Source organism: Aptenodytes patagonicus, chromosome 1 (assembly GCF_965638725.1).
Source record: "Aptenodytes patagonicus chromosome 1, bAptPat1.pri.cur, whole genome shotgun sequence".
In the NCBI taxonomy this organism is placed as follows: Eukaryota; Metazoa; Chordata; class Aves; order Sphenisciformes; family Spheniscidae; genus Aptenodytes; species Aptenodytes patagonicus.
In genome coordinates this window covers 150601655-150622178 of record NC_134949.1, presented here as the reverse complement: position 1 = coordinate 150622178, position 20524 = coordinate 150601655, and the positions used below count along the sequence as shown (strand labels likewise).

The window sequence follows — 20524 nt, the reverse complement described above, 5'->3', positions numbered from 1 at the left end:
ATGTGTGTCACTGTACACAGATGTATTTTATTCCGTTATCATTTTGTTTCCAACTTCAGACATATATTCCTCACATAGCCTGGGTAATGATGCTGCTTATATTCCAGCTCTGACAGGTAGGGATGTCACCAGCTGATGGCTAAAACACTCTGCTAAGCTATCAGCAGGTAATAAGTCTTTCGGTTCATATCTTTCAGTTGCCAGTACATTTGACATGGTGATAGCTTCTTCTCCCTCCAAAGTTCCAGAGAAATTGATCAGCAAGATGGACACGGTGCCTCTTCAAGTGCTGCATTTCCAGTACACTATATTCCGTAGGTGTTAAATTACCTAAGAAAGGTCTTTCTTACAAGCAACATCAGGAGAAGACAGACTGAAGTTCTACTGAGTTTTATGCAGTTATCTAGTAAAAAATTCAGTTCCCCAAAGTAATAAAGAACATTTCAACAGTTGTGTATTGTGTTATCTTCCTTTTGAGAAACTGATCTTTCCAGAAAGCCCTATTTTGCTCAGTTTTATCAATTTTCATTAACAAATGCAACCACTGAGAAACAGCCTGCTCCACCACTTTCCAGAGCCACCCACCTCACTACTGGTTGTCTATTTAAAGATTTTCATGAAACTTGATTTGCTACGCTCCAATGACCACCCCTTCCAAAACACAGGGGATTACCTACACAGATTATTTACATGGCTCTATGCAAAAAGCCACTGCCTTAGAATTCCTAGAACCTGTGGAAGTCCCAGGCACGCCAACCCACCTCAGAGCAGATGTTGAGCCACATGTTATCTCATCCAACACCATTACTCAGTTTTTATTTTAAGAGGCTAGCTTTAATAACACTAAACCTCTCAAGGAGAATCTGCCATTTAACAAGTTACAGAAACTGCATGGATGTGAAAAATTAAGAGTGTAGTAAAAGTACAGAAAAACAGATTGGCTTGCATTTCTGCTTGATTTTAGCATTCTAATTTTACATCATATTCCTGAACTGTTCTGTCTGAAAGCCAATATTACAGTGGTACCGGAGCTTGTAAACTCCAATGGCAATGAAGCTTAGCAACTGAAATGAGAAAGATTTTTCAAGTTAGTCTACAAAAGCTCTAAGCAATCTTTAAGTTCAACATGAAATTTCTTCAATGATTATGTAGATGATGAATAGCTATTCTTTGAAATGCACCTAACCCATGAGGACAACTTGAAATTAGTATTAACATGAAGCATCAGGTAAAGAATGTCCATCTTCTATACCAACAGTTATCAGCACTCATATCTTGTTTTTGTAAGGTACTTTCGAAAAGGTCTCCTTAAAATCACGACGCTGAAGTGAAGTACCATTTACAAAAGGAACCTTGGATAGAATACTTTCTATCAAATTCAGCAGACAGACATCAGATTTTAGTTTTATACTCCTATTAAGTCTGTTTTGCCCACAGACTTTTGTCTGTAATATAATTACGTGGTTTAACATACACAATTCTACAACTGCCATTTACCCAAGAAGGGCAAGTCTGGTTAAAAATAAAAAATATTTGTTCATGGTCTGCATTGTAAGTTTATAGCCGGCAGCATACTAAAAGAGAAAAAACCCTACAGATCAGACAAGCTGTTTTCTAAAGTACTTATTTACTAGTAGATATGCATTACCATACTACATTGAGATGTTTTCTAGCTCAACATAAAAAAGCCCTGTAAAAGCACAAGTGATCCAACTATCATTGGATGAAAGACAGATCAAGTTAAGGGGCACCACACAAGGTAATAGTGTGTTTGTTTACAAGAGGATGCCATGACTAGACTAAACTTGCCTCGTGCTCTGAGGTGCCTAAATATTAACTGCTACTTTTAGGTAATTATGATAGTATTTTCTTGTCCTGCTGTCTCTAGTCAACAAGTTTCCTTCTCTGTCTCCAGCTCAGCACAAAAGAATCAAGTTGTAAAATCCTTTCATTCACAAGTTTATGCTGAATGGCATAAAGCAGCAGGATCAGCACTTGCATTCTGCTTTGCACAAAGGAATAAACATTGCTTATATAGCTCAGCTGAAACAAATTTGAAATAATAATGTAGAAGACAGAAGGCTAACACATTTTTAGGGTCATAGGGCTCTATGGCTCTCTCTTGAAGGTCACCTGAAAGGGACACTAGTGCACTGAATTCAAAATTAAGTAGCAGGCTATATTTAGAATTATTTTAAAAGCCAGAAATCCTAAGATAATGTAGTTTTTATTCAACTGCTAAACTTTCCTTAATTAAAAAAGGGTAAAAAAAGTCACACATACCATCACTGATATACCTTTAGTACATTTATTAGAAGCGAGGGTGAGGTAAGGACAAAGTTAATGCTTTCACATACCACCAAAAGCCTTAAAGTTAAGTGCGTTCAAGGAAACACCAACTTTCAGTTTCTCTAATAAAACAGTTGTACGCTTTTTCCCCCTCCCAAAAGATAATCTCTTTGAACATTTACTCTGTAAGTAGCTTTCCTTCTAATTATATGTTTCAAATGCTTCTATTCTCAATTATGAGCTCACTTTAAAATGGTGGATTTAACTCACTGCTGCAAAACAGCAAAGGCACATGTGTGAACCATGTAGCAACAACTGATCTCATCCAAATACAAAGTCCAAAATAAACATAATCTAAAGGAATTCAGGATCATCATGTAAGTATGAAAGCACCTTTTAACATGTTATGTTTGAGTTAGGCTGTAACTTTACTATTTCAGTGTATTTTATATGCCTAGTTTCAGTAAAAGGTAAATTAAAACCCCTGGGGAAATGCATGCAGATTATGATTATGCAGATTAAGGAAAACAGTCTTTAATAGCATTAAGCGCACCAACTTTCCACTGCATATGCCGCCGTGCAAACATCATACTTTATCTATGCTACATGCTTCAGTAAACTCTCATTTTTTGTTTGTAGAAAACTACCTGCACAGTCTTCCAAAACACAGAAAAGTCATCACATATGGAACAGACTATCGAAATCCTGCTAGCTGAGCAAGAACTTGCATGTATTTCCTGCAATTTGCATGGCTGTGAAGGTACAACTGACAACAATAACTTAATCGTATAAGAACTGAAAGACAAACCTGGACCTGCTGAAAAGCTTTCAGTCTCTTCTTGAATCTAGAAGGTAAAACAAAATCACATCCTCGAGCTAGTAATGCCAACTCCTTTCTTAGATCAGGATCTTGCCGCAAAGAAATCTCCTTTATCCTCATGCTTTCGGATTTCATATAATGTCTCTGCGTGCCAGTCCAGGCACTTGAGTCCCAGTAAATAGCAGAGCTTGTTGTATTATCACACAGTGCCACTTAAAGCAGCAGCTGCGCCCGAGTTCTGTGATATTATAAGAGAGTCAGCTCAACTTCGCCTGCTCCATACATTAAAGGGAACTTGGCTGGAATCGCAAAAACAGATTGGAAAGTCACTTTGGGGGCCTGCCCTTTCATACATGCATTCCAAAGTCTAAATGGGACAGTATGGAAAAAAACAAACCTGTTTGGAGGAGCATCTATAAAAGCAGCTTCCAATTTAAAAAAAGCAAGCCTTAGAGGAATGCAGAGAGGCCAGCCATGGTCATTTTGTAGCTTCCTCCTCCTCCCATCCCCCTCAGCTTTTCCTTCTGTCACAAAACACTCACTGTCTAGCTTCAATGAAGTACCTCACCAAAGAATAAGGCTTATTACACAGCAATTAAATTCCTTTTAACTCTTCAGTCCTTTAGCAGGAACCCTATTACACTGGGAAAATGAAGGCAAGGACAGAAAAAGCTGCAGACAGACTTTCAGAGTGGCGCACATAGCTTCATGAAATAGGTTTTTTTATAGTCATCTAGATCTAAGTTACTGTATCGCAAGAATCTAATAATTCAAATGCTAAGGCAGAAAGCAGTAGCGGAAGTGAGGCAAATGTTACCACAATGAAATGCTGCTTTAAATCATGTTTTACAGAAAAGCTACACTAGAAATATCAATAACGTAACAAAATCTGGAAAAAGTTGACAGAATGATTTTTTTTTTCTTAAATAGGAGTTTTATAAACATTAACATCCACATACTAGATTGCATACCTGTCACATTTCCATAGCACTAAAGTTAGAGTCAGCAACCACTCTGCTCTATTTTCAGTTTATTGAATATCAAATACATTTTAGGGGGGGGGTGAGGCCATGTTTTAGTCCACAGCAATCTTCTTCCCAGAAACAGAAATCTGATAAGCTTTTGTGGAAATTAAAGTGACCTTCTACCCTTCCTCCTTTATGGTTTTAGGTACGTTAATTGATAACTGGTGAAGTTTTCACATTTCAAATGGGTATACCCTTACCATAGCAATCTTTAGGAAATGCTACTATTTTGATGAAGATTTTTTTCAAGTATCACCATTACAGCTATGGGTATGGCAACTCTCGCTATTCCAGTTCAAGCTGTGAACACTCTTAGCACCCCCCAATCCTCTAACATGTTGGTATGTTGCCCATTTATTATCTGTACTTTGTCATGCACAAGTTTAGTTACTAACAGCATAAAAGGAAAGATCTGGCCAGTCTTACTTTGTTTTCATCCCTCATGCTTTACAATAAGGCCACTTTCTTGATTACACAAAGATGTACACAGCCCAAGAAACACTAAAACAACTCTTTCACCACTCAGTTTGAGATTTCTCTTACTGGACTGCATTATTTTACCCCCACGCTGTGTTATCGATAATCTTTAGCCCTATTCATCCATTCATAGCCATGCTGTCATGTAACAATATATTGTTACATACAACCCCACAGTAAAGATTAAGAAGAAAAGGAAACTATGGAAGAGTACTAGTGAGACATGATTTGTCTTAATTGGATCCTTTTCAGTTTATCACACACTGTTAGAAAGTAAAATGATGACAAAAAGCCCATTTTCTTGTTTTTAATTTAGTATCCAGTTTTCCCCACCTGCTTCTTTATTGCAACTCATTATGAAGAAATTTATTTCATTCGGAAATGGGAGAACAAGAAAGGAATTGACGAGGCAAGAGTCAGACATGTTGTGGTTGACATGACCAGACTACCAAACTGCATCAAGCAAAACTGGCTGGCACTCACTGTCTTTTAGGAAGATCAAATCAACTAACCTGTGATAACCCTTGGGCCACAGGGAAGCCAGCGGGGAGCTGGGCGTGCAGCACACAACAGCAGCATGCCTGGAACTTGAGACGAAGGACTGAGGTGTTAGAGTAGGAGAAGAATCCTGCTCTGGCAACAGATACCCATTCCAGACCAAGATGTTTGGGGAAGGTCAGGAAGGTTGTATTGCAAGGCAGACTGCATTTCAGGTTAGGCAAAATAGGCCTTACTTAAAGTAAGGAAAGGTATCTTCTCACCTAAATTGCTTTCTATTTTCACCCCTTTTCACCAGGTGATGCGCTCCCATTCACTACCACATTCACGGTCTTGTTTGAGGTGGCTGCAGTATGTCATTAAGATGACCAACTGCCACACAGAGAGCTAACCTAAAAGACTGGAGCTCCAGTTCACCTGAACCTGCTGAAGGAACCTCAGTAAGAAATTAGTGTTCTAAACTCCATTTTGGAAAGAGTTGCAAGATTTCCCTCTTTTTTTTCAAATGGAGCTCAGAGTCCATCACCACTTAACCAGCATATTATGAATATTCTGTATTTTGTTGTCATAATATTACTTCACTGCCTGAGGTAGATGTTAAGTCTATCCCATTGTTAGCCTAATGTTGTTTTAGCACTATTGTCACTACTCTGGTTTCAAACCTAGTGGTCGTTTACATACCTGTATGCAGTTTAGTTGTGAAAAGTTCACAGGTTGCAATATATGAAGAATCTACATGCAATTGAGCATTTAGTTGCAATACATTGTGAGGATAAGTGCACTGGCAGCTATTCATCACCTCCTTTTCACCACCTGAACAGAAAAGGGTTTTGCATTGCTACATTTAAGGAGATAGAAGCATTTGTAAAGCAGTGTGGTCAAGAACCCCCTAAGATCTGTTTTAACCTTTTCAGTCATGAATTAGCCACAGGGGAAAGGGAAAGTCAGCTTCCATCCAGATGGAACTAGGAGTGTTCAGGTATAGTGTTACATTTATTCTAAATCTGAATTCTCTCCAGTGAAAGTTATGGCAAAATCCTTTCCTGGGTGAAGGGCTGGATGCCAGCCATGAAGCTGTTCAAGTATCCTGGCAGCTTATTATTAGCTAGATAAATAGAGGGGAAGACGCATGCTCAGAGCTTCCTTCCAAAGCTAAAGATACACAATATGAATGGATCTGACTCAAGGGACTGTGCCTAAAGAGTTTACCACTTTAACAGAGATCTGAACATACACAATAGCAGTGTAATATTTATGTGGCTTTAACACAAAAGTATTCAAGTGAGATAAAGATGAGGATCACTAATATTTTGGATGATGTGGAAGAACGAGAAACCTGAAGAATACCTCAAAAAACCTGAAGCATTTGCCTACAAAAATGCCATTTCTTGTCAGAAGCATGCACTGACAGTAGATGTAAAGTCTTCAGAGGAACTGGGGAATTATGGGAAACTGACCTCAAGTCTTTGGAAAAAAGCATCCAAGCATTAAGTTAAATATGTAATAAGATGTTGTGCTGGTTTTGGCTGGGGTAGAGTTAATTTTCTTCACAGTAGCTCGTATGGGGCTGTGGTTTGGATTTGTGCTGAAAACAGTGTTGATAACACAGGGATGTTTTCGTTGCTGCTGAGCAGTGCTTGCACAGAGTCAAGGCCTTTTCTGCTCCTCACGCCACCCCACCCAGTGCACAAGAGGCTGGGAGGGGGCACAGCCGGGACAGCTGACCCCAACTGACCAAAGGGATATCCCGCACCGTATGATGTCATGCTCAGCATAAAAAGCTGGGGGAAGAAGGAGAAAGTGGGAAGACAAATGCCATCACTCTGAACATCCCCAAGTCACCGTTACGTGTGATGGAGCCCGGCTTTCCTGGAGATGGCTGAACACCTGCCTGCCGATGGGAAGCAGTGAATGAATTCCTTGTTCTGCCTTGCTTGCGTGTGAGGCTTTTGCTTTCCTTATGAAACTGTCTTTATCTCAACCCACGAGTTTTCTCACTTTTACCCTTCCGATTCTCTCCCCCTTCCCACTGCGGGGGGAGTGAGCGAGCGGCTGGGTGGTGCTTAGTTGCCAGCTGGGGTTAAACCACGACAGATGTATTCAGCCATACAAAACCTTTAGTTGCTGGGGTCCAGACTTCAACCCAGTAACATGTGAAACAAGATGACAGAAAGCCTGTTTGGCCTTTGGAGACAGTTTAAATAAGGCTGAATGGGCAAGCCCAATGGCAACAGTGTGCAACCTAACAGAATCCCTCAGCCTGCAATGCTGCAGAAATGAGTGACTCCTGGGTTAACTGTGGAAAGAGAACTGTCATATCTCCACAACAGTCAATGAAAGGGTTATGCAACTAGAGTAACCCTTTCCAAAAGACACTGATTAGTGAGGGGCAGAAAAGAGCAGTTAAGAGAAGATAACTAAGGCAAGGTAGCATCTTTATCAATATAGAAAAAAGATGAAACAGCATGACTAACTTTAGTACTAAAGATATATTTCAGATGTTTAAAGTGGAAAAAAGGCACTATTAGTACAAGCAAACAGTTCAGGAAGAGATATATAAAAAAAAGAAATCAAGCAGCTAACGATGCTAAGTAAAACACAGCTACTATGAGGCAGGCAAGACAAAGAAGAAATTACATAAATATACCAAAAGACAGACAAATGAAAGCAGCAATTCTTTGTTAGATTATGAAAACAAGCAAACAATACAAAAAGCCCTGAAATGCTGGGTTCATTTTTTTTCCCCTCAGTCTTCACAAAAGACTGTGACTAGACTATCACCATTATTTAATATTATCAAGAGTTATTTCTAGACCAGATAGTCCATATCTGGCCTTTGATCTACTGAAAGATGCTGGAACTAGATATGCCCCATTATTTGCATAATAATTAGGCATTTGATTGATAATTATTTGGTTTCCAACTCAGACCAAAGCTCCACAGTCAGACTGAACGTCTAACAAATCTAACCCAATTTCTGCAAAGCGTATTGCGTAACAGTAGATGCAAACAACATCACACTTCAGTAAACATAATGCTCATTAAGTATATGCATTATTTACACTAGTCTGCAGATCTTTAATCCTGCAGACCAGTGGTAGCCTGTGGATCATTGTTGTAACAGCAGTTCTCAAGGTACTGAGTAAAAACCAAGGGGAAATATTAGAAGGCAGCGTCCATCTCAGTCAGATTTGATTTTATGACCTACAAAGTGAGAAAACACAACTTATGCAGGCTTGGTAGCATCTGCAGTACCTTTCTGCTTAACACTATATATAGCAACATCCAGTTTTGACATAGTCTAAATAAATGAAGAATGATAGTGCTTCTCTTTGGAAAGAATTCTAAAACTCCCTCTCAAGTCTTCAAGAAGGCCCTTGTAGGGGAAAACCTCTTCATAACAATGGACTAAAGTATCAGTTGTCCAAGTGTGTTATTTTACATTATTATGAGCAATAAACAAAACATTCCCTTCTCAGGAGACTACAGTACATAGCAAGATTTACTGACCTTGAATTTTAGTAGAGCAGCTACTATAAAACATGAAATGTCTAGAGAATGGGAAAATACAAGAATAAATGGGAAGTAGCAATGAAAATTCTGCTTTTTATTCATATAATTGCCTAAGCAATCAAGAATATTAACATCTATTGACAAGGTGACCCACTCGGGGGTGGGAAGGAAACCCACTGATAGTGATTTTTCAATATTGAATTCACAAATATTGATTTTTATTTTCATTTCCCAAAGCCCCTGACTCTATCCTGAAATAAGGATGCACAAGGTTGAAACCTATCCATCCTTATACTGATGGATAAGGAAAGGGATTTAACGGGATCCCAAATAATCAGTCTTCCCAGTTCTTCAGACACTTACCTAACTTGCTTCTTGCTAGTAAATTCCCATTTCTAACTGCTCTGTATGGGAAGAGAACAAGAGGACAATGCACTTGTGAGCTGAACAGAATAACAAAGTATTATTATCCAACCCTAACTCTCCTTTGGATGAGAGTCACCCCTTTTCAGCAGTACACTGACAAAACACAGGGGAGATGAAGTCTACAACATCTAGATCATAGAAGGAATCAAGTTATTACGCTCATACCCAGCTATCAGCTACCCAAACTGATTACTTTAAAGTTATTGATAGTGTTTTGAGTATGGTGTGCTACACTGATGAACTGCTAGATGTTGTCACTGTGTAGTTAAGAAATCTACCTTCACAGAGAGAAACTGATCCTTTGGCCTTCGAAGGAATTTCATGTGAATCTGGGTCTAGATGCATTTTTTTTTCTTGGAGGATGCAATGCCTTCCCCATAGAACGTGCAATTAAAAAAATAAGGAAGTCTTGCATGTGCATGCCTTCTCTAATGATTATTTAAATTTTCCAGTACTCTTGGATTAGACAGAGCAATGCCTGGAGGTTCTTTCCACAGTTGCTGGGAGGATCCAGAATTTTTAGGAGGCAAGACAGTGAATAAAAAGACACGAATTAGATGTGAGTTATATGGTCATGTTGGTAGCCCAGGAAGGATGAGCTGATCAGATTATCTGCGCATTACCAAAAGAATGCCATGTATGTACACCACGCCACGGGTTGTTATCAGATTATAAGCAAGATAAGATGCATGTCACCTTGCTATGATTACACTGCCTGGAGTCCAAGGACATAGCATGGGCCTTTTTAGATTGCTAACTGCATCTGGCAGACTAACTTCAGCAAGCGTCAACACTAGATACTATAAAACTGAAGCCTGACAGTGGATGGTTTATATTCCTTTTAGAACAATTACGATGTTCCCTGCCATCTTAGGAAAACATTATCAGTTTACATTTTATTTATCTGTGTCTAGCATAAACAGTTTTAATAGAAACAGGTTGTTGGAATGGTGCTCTACAGATGGAACCTATTTACTATTTATGGTCTTCAGATGACTCTATTCGTCAGATCATGAAAACCAGGTACATCCAAATTGATGCTGCTGAGGTGGCTATTAAACAGAGAAAGACATAAGCAAAATATCTAGTATGGATTATACAAATTAAAGCCACACTTGCTCTAATAAAGATGCTGGGTTTTTACATTTTAGATGAACCATGATGCTACAGAGACTATCCACAGAGGAAGCTACAGTCCACAACACACACATTTGTAACTTTACCAAGGTAAGCCTCTGAATAGCAGAATAGGTTGAAATGAAGAATCAGTTCAGGCTGATTCAGAAGGCCACTGAGATTTTCCTACAGGAGACAGCTGCTTTTATAATGGAGTCTAATGTTACACTTTATGCAACTTTTCAAAGTCACACAGGACAGTTTGGATATTTAGTCATTTCTAGATTGGTATTATTTACCTTGTGTCACCTTAATTTAGAAGTTGACAGAGTAATCTGGTATAAAGAACATGAATGACAATGTTTTGTAACTGTCCAACAACTTATTTAAACATTGCACCAGCTGTTCAGTACTTCATCATTTTGACATGAACTGAATTTTCAATTAATCCTTTCAAAAAAGCATTTATATCTTGGAATTTCATGATTTCCAAAACTAGAATGATTTGTGTATGAAGGTACAACCACTACTTTAATTCCAGCATTACAGGCTAACACGACATGTAATTTAGTCCCTGAAATCACAAGACAATAATCTGGAGTCAGTGACAGCTGCAGGACAGCTTCTTGCTTATGCTTTCGCTTGAAATTTCCCTTCCTGAAGATCTTAAAGCAAACCTGACAAATCAGGAAGCTTAAGATACAGACCTTGTTCCACAAGTCAGTCAGTAAGATCGCAAATTGTCATTTACCAACCAACAACGGGATTTCTGGTAGAACTCCTATAGAGACTTACTCTTGAACTAACACTACTGTGTTGATCATGAATCAGTATGAAATCATTGCCGATATAGCAAATGGAGAGGCAACAGAAACTATACTGGTTTCTACAGACCTAAATGAAATGTCATGCACATCCAAACTTGCAAACAAGGTACAGTGGTAGAGGACAAAGCAAAGAAAGAAGGCAGAGCAAAGAAGCTGATCACTGGTAACCAACTGAACTTTAGCTTCCAGTATGATAACTGAAGGGGCAACCACTACACATGAAGAAATAAGACTTAAGTAATAAGGCAACTTACAGAGATACAACAACACAAATACACTGCCAGAACAGCAACAGTACTCTTGACTAGCAATTTTCTCCATTCTCCATCACTGGAAGTCTTGATGTGAAGTCTAAATATTTTTCAAACATTCCAGAAGATCTTTCTAAAATACTAAGTTCACATTTGTTACTTGATAAATAAGCAAGTAGTCAAAGTTTTAGGAGGTATTCTTTAGTGTGTTAACAGCAAGTAAGACAACTTCGTTTAAAATCTTAAGTTACAACAGAAGACTTTTAAAAAGTATTTGCTGTAAATGATGACTGTTCACGAAGATTAGTAGTAGACGGAAGACAAATCTAGCCCATTAAGTGCTTTCAACATTACTTAATTTCAAATAGTTTGCTTTATTTCTTAGTCAATGGTGTGTGCCACAAAGATGAAGATTATTTACAATGTAACAGTGATGATCATATCTAGTAGAAATGTTTCCAAAATCTAGACTATTAACTGTTTATCAATACAAGTCTAGCTTCTAAAAGAATAAAACTGTTTAGAAACTGTTCTTCTGGTTCTGCTGAATTCTAAAAACAGATCAAGTCAAGCCACTCCATAAGCTCTACAAGCCTTGTTTTGTCAAGATAATGTGAAGAAGGTCCAATTGAACCTTGTTCACGGTGGGCACATTTACAACTCCATTTTATAGATATTTTGCAATGTTTCCCTCGTCACCTACTCATAAGTTCTTTCCCTGCATTCTCCTTGCATATAGATTTCTACAAACGTTGTGAAAGTCTCCTTGTAGTAGTCTTCCAACTCGTCTCATTTGTTGCCTGAAATCAGCCAAAGTTTCTAGTAAGATCTGCATAGAACAAATATGTAAGGCTAGTTCCACATGAAATGAAACTAAGCAGTATGCACAAGGTTATTTAAGCACATATCCCAACAGCCCTAAAAGCCCATTATCCCTGCAAGTACCTGTGGTCAAGAAATGGTACATGGGTGGCTGAACAGTTTCTAGGTTTTTTTTTTTTTAAAGAATGGCAATTGCTACGCAAAAGGGGCACATCTAACACGAAGTACCAGAACGCACTTTTAAAAACATCTCTTGATCACTAGTTAGCTTTCTATGGACCCATTTTAAGTTGTATCTGTTGTTCGCAGAATACAAACTAATCTTATCTACGAAGACATTAGTACCATCTGGTTAAGTTGAAGACAAGAACACCACACTAATCCAACCCTACACAAAGGAGTTATTTACATATTATGTCACAGTTAGAATGTTAAATTTAGTAACCATTTGTTGTGGACTGCAGAAAACGAGCGTACTTCACTGGTATCTTCTCAAATCAATACAACTACTTAAGTTGCCTAACTTTCATTGAATTTTTCAAGACAGTTGTGTGAGCAAAGCCTCTAAATTTTCAAGACTCGGCCACATGATATTACCATTGGTATTTTGTAGATTTTTCTCGTAACATTGCTTGCTGAAAAATTTTGTGCAGTCATTCTCTAGGTCTGTTGGTGGACAAACTAGTTCACTGGATGAACTGCATTAATCGTTTTGTACTGAAGTAAGCCCATACATACTTTTGGCCTCAAGCTTATTTCTTGCTGACAGAGTAAGTGTAGGGCATATGGAGAGGTTCTGAAAAATAAGACAGGTTCTCAAACATCATTGAAGGAAAAAAAGAAAGCTATCTCCTCTATATCAGTATCTAATTTCCTCCCAGCCTCACCACCTGTTAAAAGAATGAACTGTTTAAATGACTGATGTACAGCTATAATTAAGCTTAAATGTTTTGAAAGACTGGGCAGAGAGAAGCAACTGGAAGTAAGTGATGATCTCATACAGCTACGAACTTTTTTTGTTTGTTGGCTTTTAAGTGACAGTTACTCACATAGGAGAGAGTGCCTGTGATTAATAAATTTCATTCAAATATTTGAATTTGTCCTGTGTCAGGATTCAGGTGAATTTTAAATTTTAGGAAAGCCACATATAATTCTGAATTCAATTTTTCAGCACTAGAAATGCCAAAACCTCTTAAGACTGGATGCAGCATACAAGAAATATTTATGAGTTTCCAGTAGGACAGAAATATCTTCTCTTTCAAGTGCAACTGCCACTTTGAAAGAGAACAAAGGATCACTATTTCTTCTAACAAAGCACAATGTGTAAACAGAATTAATACTACTGCTAAGAAAAGTGTAACCTTTACATACCAGAGTACAAGATGCAGTTAGAATAAAGAGCACTACTGAAAAGCTACAACAGCGAATAACTTTCAGTTTCTCATTTATACATAAAATGAATAGCTGGTTCTCTAATCAGGATAACGATTCTTCTATTCTAAGCTATTCAGTACAGCAAAGCTTAAGAAGAATAACACAACATACTACCAGCGCTGCTTATGCTGACTACTATTATTTCACCACACTTGAAACTAATAATGATTTTCTAGGAACACCTGTAGCTGCACTCTTCCAGACCTTAATATGAACTTCTGGCTGTCCTTCCTTTGTTGGCACCATAGAAGGACCTTTACTGTGAACACGTTAGGGCTGACATCTGTCATAGTACCCTGTTATCATCATAAAAGTACATCAGTTTGATACCAGGTTATTTACAGTCTGCCTTTAAGTCACGGGCTTGAGTTGGAAGCCAAGTCCACCATCCTCCCCACTTAGTGAGGGGACATGGCACTATTAACACTAGCTTTGCATAATACAGAGTTAGGGAGCGTATGTGCTAGACCACACTCCGTCCTGCACAGAGTAATCTGGTGTGCAGTGCAATGCTAATACAGCCTACATAACCCAGACTTAGTAGTTAACGTTACTTCTAGTATTAAGGTTTACTAGGTAGCAACTCAGATGCAGACAACTTATAAGACTAGACACTTGAAATGGCAAGGCCAACATCAAAGCTTAATAACTACTTAAGTGGAAAGCTGGCAGGATTCAAACACTGTCATTCCTCTTGTTCTTCAGACGTTTTATGAACATCATTTCTCTCCTTGCTTGTAGAAGGTGGTCCCCCCAAAAAAACTTACAGCACACCTGCAGAACTTGGAGATAGTCCACCACTGGTCTACAGGATGCAGGTCTAAGCTTAGCTACCCTTTAACTCAAGTCATCAGCAGAACTCATTTGTTCTCATAAGCAACTGTTAAGTGTTATTATGCTCAAACTTCTGTCAATGTTAAAAGGTTTCATTCTAGTCTCCCTTTAAACTAAAATGGATTCTAGTAGTACCACTCCATTCGAATTGACTAACTGGTAACAAAAATTTGGCAAGAATGGTAGTGATGGGAAAGAAGCTATGCAGCAATATAGTAAAGTAGTAAAAAAATTACAAATTACAGAAATACAGGACAATGAGCTTTAATAATTGTCACGTGATAACAAGAAGGAACAGTATGCTTATCAAAAGATATACAGAAACCAATCCAAGAAGTACCTTCATATCAAAGGTTGACCCTGCAGAGAAACGGAAAATAACTTTGAAGTACTTCAGATCATATCACATTCTCTCTGCACCACCACCCCCCAAAATGCCCATAGGGAATTCTGTGAATTGTTTCCCCAGATGCCTTGCACACCAGCTGGTTAGGATTAAACATCTTGCCTGCGGCATCTTTTAGGCCTTGAGGCCTGGCATTTTTGACAATGTGATGAACAGTGTACAATTGTGTATACCCCATATGTTTAAGATAATCTAGAGTGCCAGAAACACTGTTAAATCCATGTACAGTAGCGATAAGGGTTAGAAGCAAGCTATGACAGCTATTCATCAAATTTGAAAGTTACAGCTCTGGAATTTCCTTTCTTTACAAGAATATACTCATAAAATATTCAAGACTTAAATGTTGAGATTTTTCTATGCCTCTGATTTTCTGTTATTTTAATACATTTAGTATATAAAAATCACAAGCCTACTTGCAGAATACTGAGCCCTAGCAAGCACTTCACACGACATAATGAAGATGACCAGAACTTTGCAATTACAGTGTTTGTACAACAGATGCAGTCAGACACTGACCTCACTTGGAATGACACCATGCAAGTGAAGGGGAAGTACCTTCCCTAAAGGAAAAAACCCATACCCTAAACAAACACTGTTTTGTTTGCACTTGCACTAAAACACACCATAAGAGGAATTTTCATGGTAACATTCTGTCTAGATTTCAAAATGTGCGTGTAGATTAAGCCAACAGTTTATTCTGAATTAGTGTTTTTCCAGAACCTGGCTTTAAGTACCCTGTCCAGATGAACAAATTCATGTTCAAAGTGCCTCAGTTTTTTGTTCATCTTTAACATAAAGACCATGTACGTGCTTTCATCATCTAAGAAAGTACTTTGGACTTGCTTATCAGTGGAGGGTTTGAACTATCTTGAAAGACAACAAATTATCCTCTGACAAGATATTAGCGTTTCAGCAAAAACACATGGCAACTTCTGAATTTTGGATAAAAATATAACCCTCAAACTTCAATTACAAGCTAACCTCTGAAAAAGAGAAGAGATCTCCTTGAATACAGTAGCTGTTAGCTACAGTACTTCTAATGCTTTTTAAACAGTTGCCATCAGAACACTGACTTGTTTTGCTCATATGCTACTGTTTAAGGTGTTAAAGATTAAACATCTAAGTAGTTTCAAGACTGGTCTTCCAAGAATGCTTCCCATTCTGCAAAAGATGTTTTTCTAACAAGTACAGAAACCTGTAGCATGAAAATGTGTTTTCCTACACATTCATGCTTACTACCTAGTAAGAACCTGAGGATGACAGTTTTCTGTTATCAGCTTTATTGTTCAGTGTCCTTCAAAAGAGTTGCAGGAACATTTTAAGAAACAGGAAAAGGTGTACAGCAACCTTACCTATAATCAAATGTAGTGATTCAGCTCAGTGACACTGAAAATGTATCCTGCCAAAATGAGTTTACTGCTTGTATGCTGCATTATGAGAATTCCTGTATACAGTAAGAAAAAGTTCAATAAGATGCCTATGTTGACTTATATAGTCCTAAAAAAATAACTCTCCAGCTCTTTATGGCTGGATGTAAAAGCCCTTTCCTAATATCACCCTCAGGCACACAGAGTTAAGCACATTTAACTTTTACCATTTTCTAGGACTGCTATTAGAATTTAAATCTGCATTACTGGACCTACAGCACAAGCTTTCTTTTCTAAAAAGCTATCTGAAACATTTTCTTCCATTTATAGAAACGAGACAAGGACCTCAAACTTAAACTCAAATGAGGTAGGTAAAACCACTGTGGCTCAATTTGTGAACCATGATTAAGTGCACAAAACCAGATGCATTACTTCTGACACTGCAGCGGGTAGTTTACGGATGTATGAGAAGGAAAAGGCGTATATTTTGCTTTCTATAAGAAAATACACTGTCATGGCAGAACATGCAACTATGCAACTTTTGGTGGTATTTCAAGAGCTGATGCCTGCTCCAAATGTAATTTACACTTCTTAAAGATTAGGAAACTTTTGGATGAAGCTTCAGTTCAGCTGAATAATAAAGCCACATATGAATTTCTTATTGCTTGGAAACTTCCCCCTGCCCAACTTCTTGGAAAAAAAAACCCAAACAAAAACCCCAACAACCTAACCCTCTCAGGTTCTCTCTCAGCGCTATACAACAATTCCAATTAAGTAAAGAACGTTACTCTTCATTAATCTCTTCTAGTTCTTCTTTATGGGATCTACTTAAAGTGATTAACCAAGACACACAAAGAGAAATTACAGTACACGAGTTAGCAATCAAGTACATCAAGTAACACTGGCTTTTAATGGAAACTCTCCCTTTGCTTGCTTTTATCTGATACAAGAATAAACTGAGCATCTGCTAGCTTTCTACATTTCACTGAACAGGAAATATAATGGTGTGAACATAAAGAAAAAAAAGAGTAAATCAATTGTCATGCCCTGCTGTCTGGCTAGTGATTACACATAAAATATAAGTCCCTATTATTTTAAAGTCAATCTAGACAAACTTTAGACTGGAAGCATGATGTCTTGAAACTAAGAAGTGGGACTCCAAGTTGTCAAGCTAGATTTGAAAAATTAATATTTATGAAATCAAAGCAACACTTCAGATTAAATGTTTCAGTGCAAAACAGTAGTCACGTCATTACTCCTGTGGGTTGAAGGGTAAGTGTATACATTCAATAGATACCAATAACAGACAAGGAGTAACCGATACTCTTAAACATCCTCAGTTCTAACTTCTCTACCCTTACCAACCTGACAATACTTCCCTGGGACACCGGGAGGTTTGGCCAGTGTATTGAGTTAGACACCAAAGTATGTAGAGTGATTGGGAGTGAGGACCACTTACAACTTACCAGTATAATTAAATGATATGAATTTATAGTCCTATAGCAGAAACAGCATGCATCTTAACAACTCCTTTGATATGAGGCAGGTCATATACGCAATGCTTAGTTTAGTCAGTCACCACATCATTTTCTATGCAGTTTTGTTTTTACAATTTATGAAAAGGGCTAGAAATTAGATTGAACTGAACTGCAAGTTTAGAAAAAAAATCTCAGGTTGGGGGCAGGGGTGTCATTCTTGCATAGAGGGCATTGTCTGTTATAAATCAAGACTTTCTTAGAAAGGAAGCATTGACTGTACCATGCAGTACCAAAACAATTACTTTGTTAATATGCAGATTCAGTGGAGCCAAATTTGAGCCTTGTATAACAATAGTGCCTGGTATCATTAGACAAAGGAATATTTGCAGTCAAGGCAGTATGTTATAAAAATAACACTGCAAGCAAACACAGGGACTTACATTTATCCACAATTAGATTGCATTTAACAGTGGAAGGGCCTGTTATTGAAAGCATGGCATCTGAAGCATCAACACCTGGTTTGGGTTACCTCTGGCAAAAGTAAGTTAAACAAGAGGTATCCACCAACTGTGATCTATTTGGCAAACTAAATAGCCTTTGTAAACTACCACATCTGATGGAAAGCTAGATTTTTCTTTTAATATAAAGTGTGAGATGTATTTCACAAATGACACCTGGTTAGTCATGGCTATCTGACCTACCTATCCAAGTTTTGGCTTTTACAATTATTTCTCTTTCATTCTCCAATTCTAAATGTGGGTTCTCCCACACACTGGACACTGCTCAGTGGACACAAGGACATTATTGAAAACTACTTTTTTATTATAAGGCTATTTCTAGCTTTTCCACCACTTCTAGTTTGTTCATGCCTGTTAAGAAATGCAAGAATACAGATACTAGCCCTAACCTTATTGCATAGGAGGCAATACGTCAGAAAGCAAGAATCATTTGTTTTGACTTTTCCTTATCTATGCTGCACCCTCTGAAGCAAATGTAACATGTAAATTAGTTGCAACACAGATCAGTATCGCATGATGTTTGAAATTATAGCTCAAAACCGGGGTAGGTATACCAAATCTAATCAGCTGTACTGGATATGACATTTTTAAGACGCCTTCCCCTCTGCAGTTTTAAAAAACAAGGGCAATATTGCTCTTGACAGAAAAATTACTGGAAATAGAAAACAATTCATTTTTCATCAGGCATGTATGGCTTATAAAAAGCAACAGAGCTGCAAGGAGCCAAGACAGTCTTTTGGAGGTTTAGGCCACCTAGCCATTAGCGCTAATGACACACAGACATTGACATTTTATGTTCAGTGCTGCTGCTGCTTCACTCCACTCCCGACGCCTCCTGTGGGGAAACCAATTACTTGCATAATTTGCCAATACCACAAACACAAAATTCACTCCCATTTAAACAAATAGGTCTAATAAGTAAGAAACAAAACTTACTACTTTGGTTCCTGAGGATCGACGTGTTGCTCTAACGTTAGAAATGTTCCTTGGGCTGGCTGGAGTTGCCAATGGAAGAGTAGTAGAAAGTTGAGGAGGATTGAAAGACATCAAAGGCAATCTGGTATCTCCTAATATGCATTGCTTGGAATTGGAATTTGTATTAGCGAACCTCTCATTTTTACCATTTCCTGAATCTCCATTACCAGTCTCCGTTTTCTCCTCATTCTTGATTCTTCTCAAGCAGTCCTTTAGTGTCAGCTGAGTTGCAGGCTGACTCAACCAGCACAAAAAGAGTTCATCCACCTTCATTTTCAGTACAGGTTGCAGAACTTTCCCAGGTGACATTTTCTACCAGTTTCCCTTTTTGCTGGATCAAATTCAAAATAAAGGTTTGACAATCATCTACTTATTCCACTTGACTTCCAGTGTTTCACAGACTCCAGGGTTCCTGTTAAGAAAAATACTATTATTTAATCTTACGGTTTTAACAAAGTTTTGATATTTATTCCCTCAAGATACCAACAGGTGTTGTGAGATACACGCTAACATGTGACTACAACAACATTTTGTAAGTGTAAGCCATTAATCAGTCAGAGTCAAATCCAGAGGATAATTTCTTTTAAAATCATACTGTGTAAATGATGGAGACGGGAGAAAAAGAAACTGCACTCAGACTTTCTCAAAGAGCTATCTAACAAGTGTTCTCCAAGAACATGTATTAAAATACACATTTATTATGACAAATAGCCTTGAAAAGACTTATAATTAAACCTGCTAAGAACTAAATGTCTTAGCAGTTTATGCAAGGCCTTGGTAATAGTACAATTAAGATTTAAGAAACAAGCCTTTCAGTCAAGAGATTTAGAGCTAAGACCAAAGGCTCAATTTTCATTCTGAAGTCTGTGCTTCTGATTTAAAATCTTGCGTTGCACATTGCAGCACAAGAGGCATTCCCATATGAGTGATGCCCAGCTGAATTCCCAAAGATCTTTCCTCAGGATTTGATTTGACTGGCCATTTGGTACCACACAGTCATTTGATATTTCAGGAACAGATCTATTTGACATTCGCTTTTACAGTTTTTTAAAGCCAATGTGAAACACAATGCGATTCAAGAACCGGGATAGTACGATTTCAGGTTCAGTTGCTCACCTGAAATGAAGAGAATATATACTTTTTTGGAGAGCCAGAGGACTGGAGCTAAATAGCGAGAACAGAACCCAAGTTACTATCATCATCAATCACCGCAATCAAATTACTTAGTGATCTGGTACAGTTTAACTAAACCCTATGCTTCTTCCCGATTTGTTTTTTTTAAAGCCTTTCTCAATATTTGATCCATATGTAGAAGGCAGCAGGGATATGCAAATACTTTGCTGAAGAAACCTTAAAGGGAGCACTTGAATTTGGAAATTAGTAACACCCAGCAAGTGAATGTGCTATTAAAATCAATGCTCAGCCTTCATCCCATGGCGGAACTATAT

The 20524-nt window shown here is 38.0% G+C and overlaps 1 protein-coding gene across 2 annotated transcripts in view; it reads right to left on the bottom strand.

Moving 5' to 3' along the window:
• The window catches only part of PPP2R3B (protein phosphatase 2 regulatory subunit B''beta), a 51277-nt gene extending 31062 nt beyond the window's left edge, over positions 1–20215 (bottom strand). Inside the window, exons 1-2 of one of the 2 annotated variants that reach the window (XM_076358607.1) lie at positions 20193–20215; positions 19038–19488 (exon numbers count right to left, since the gene is read on the bottom strand). In XM_076358607.1, the coding sequence (XP_076214722.1) occupies positions 19038–19385 (348 nt within the window). In that variant the 5' untranslated portion in view covers positions 19386–19488; positions 20193–20215. Of the gene's footprint in view, positions 1–3097; positions 3566–19037; positions 19489–20192 lie in introns of those variants that run through there. The other variant, XM_076358618.1, reaches the window with a different exon arrangement.
• Positions 20216–20524: the final 309 nt, after the last annotated feature.